Source organism: Gekko japonicus, unplaced genomic scaffold (assembly GCF_001447785.1).
Source record: "Gekko japonicus isolate JY-2015 unplaced genomic scaffold, Gekko_japonicus_V1.1 scaffold5030, whole genome shotgun sequence".
Classification (NCBI taxonomy): Eukaryota; Metazoa; Chordata; class Lepidosauria; order Squamata; family Gekkonidae; genus Gekko; species Gekko japonicus.
In genome coordinates this window covers 24,010-26,233 of record NW_015160985.1, presented here as the reverse complement: position 1 = coordinate 26,233, position 2,224 = coordinate 24,010, and the positions used below count along the sequence as shown (strand labels likewise).

The following is a 2,224-nucleotide window of genomic DNA, read 5'->3' as shown; positions in this document are numbered from 1 at the left end:
GCTTTTACGGGATTCGCTCGAGCTCTGCCTCCCTTGGTCCACTCCACCGCAGTCGGCCGCGAAATGGCCCCTCTCCCCACACTTTAGGCATAGCCCCTGGTGCATGCGTCGCTCTCGAGGAGACTCAGCCAACTCCGCCGGTTTCATCTTCTGCACCGGGGGAGAGTTAGGCTTACCTCCTGCTGTTGCGATGTCCAGGCGCAGGGTATTCAGGTGGGTTTCTGCACTCTCCCCCTCTTGCATCCAGGACGGTAAGGAGACCTGGTCCACCACCCGTAGGACTCGTGGGCACTCCATGAAATTGCTGAGTGGTCGGATTAGAACGGATAAAAGGCAGTCCTTCTTCACCCAAAGAGTGACTAACACATGGAATTCACTGCCACAGGAAGTGGTGGCGGCTACAAGCATGGACGGCTTCAAAAGGGAATTAGATAGGCATATGGAGCAGAGGTCCATCAGTGGCTATTAGCCACAAGGTATAGATAGGGACTCCGGGGCGTGATGCTCTGTCATCTTGGTGCTTGGGAGGGTTTCTTTTTTATATATATATACATTTATTTTCCAAGTTTTCACCTTTACATTTCTCTAAATTCATTATATATAAAATATGACAATTAGTCGATCGATTATACATCTCCAAAAATCATTCAGTTTCACATATATAGTTTTCACTAGCACTTTGCTTACAAATTAAATTTTCCTTTTATGCTTTAGCCAGTCATATATACTCTTCCATCTTTTCCAGAATACATTCTCTGATTTATTATTCAGTTCTAAACTCAATTTATCCATTTCTGCAATATCTAAAATCTTGTGTTTGAGTTCTCTTATTGATGGTATAGCTTTCGATTTCCACCGTCTTGCTATCAATATTCTTGCTGCTGTCAATATATATGTTATTATTAATTTGTGGTTTTTTATGCTATCCGGGATCATATTTAAAAGGTATATTTCGTGTTTCAAAGGAATATTTGTTTTAAATACTTCTCATAGGATTTTATGTATTTTTTCCCAATAGGGTTTTAATTTGTTGCATCTCCACCAAATATGGAGATAGGTACCTACCTTGGGAGGGTTTCTAATGTCCTGGTTCTAATGTCAACAGTGGGAGGGTTTCTAATGTCCTGGCCTCACTGCTGGACCTCCTGATGGCACCTGGTATTTCTGGCCACTGTGTGATACAGAGTGTTGGGCTGGATGGGCCTTTGGCCTGATCCAACATTGGCATCTCTTATGTTCTTATGACTGTTTCCCGGATCTCTGGGTTCAGTCCTACCCGATACAACTCAGCTAGCACTGGATCTGGCCAAGTTTGGACCTTTGCCGCGTGCAACTTAAACTCGGAGGAGTATTCTCTCACCAATCTCCTCCCTTGCTTCAGGGTGCGTAGAAACGTTCTCGCTTTGGGCCTGGCGTTCCGGTCTTCAAACTGGGCACGCAACGCCCACAAAAAAGCGTCCAAATTCACCAGCTCCGGGCCCCTGGCGTTGTGCGATCCCACATACCAAGTCACGGCGGCTCCCTGTAAGCGGGCTGCCACCACATCCACTCGGCTGCTGTCATCCGGGAACAGGTGGCCCGACCTTTCCACAAACTTCATCACTCGCACCACAAAGTAGGATAGTTCCTCAGGGTTTTCATCGAACGTGGCTTCGGTCAGGTCTTTCGGCGATGTAGCACCGGACCTCTCGGGCTGGCTGGTTGTGGTGCTGGAGCGGGGGCCTCCCCTGGTCCCGGCACGAGTACATCCTCAGGTCTGGGCAGTGGCGCCGGTAGGGCTTCCCTCTCCGCTCGGATGGCTTGGACCACCAACTGCGGGGTCGAGTTATCTGATAACCAAATGCCTAGGTATTTGGCTTTTTGCACTACTTCCATTTTAGACATCTCCTTTAGTTTTGTTATCAGTCTTTGGGAGCAATTTTTTACCATTATCTTAGTTTTTGGATATTAATTTTAAACCCAGCTAATTGTCCAAATTCTTTTATATCATTTATCAGGGATGGCAATGATTGTTCTAGGTCTTCCAGTACAAATATTAGGTCATCAGCAAAGGCCTGTACCTTGAGTTCTTCTCCTTTTACTCTCAACCCTCTTATTGTTTCGTTAACTCTAATTTTGTCAATTAGTGATTCGATTATGAATATAAATAATAATGGGGAGAGAGGGCAGCCTTGTCTTGTACCTTTCTGAATTTGAATATTTTGAGATAATTCACCGTTTACTA

General features: G+C 45.5%; 1 protein-coding gene across 1 annotated transcript in view; it reads right to left on the bottom strand.

The window, feature by feature from the left end:
- Nucleotides 1–297, bottom strand: part of LOC107122479 (peptidyl-prolyl cis-trans isomerase FKBP1A-like) — a 27,571-nt gene extending 27,274 nt beyond the window's left edge. The window contains exon 1 of the mRNA XM_015425584.1: nt 177–297. Within this exon, the coding sequence (XP_015281070.1) occupies nt 177–297 (121 nt within the window). The remainder of the gene's footprint in view (nt 1–176) is intronic.
- Nucleotides 298–2,224: the final 1,927 nt, after the last annotated feature.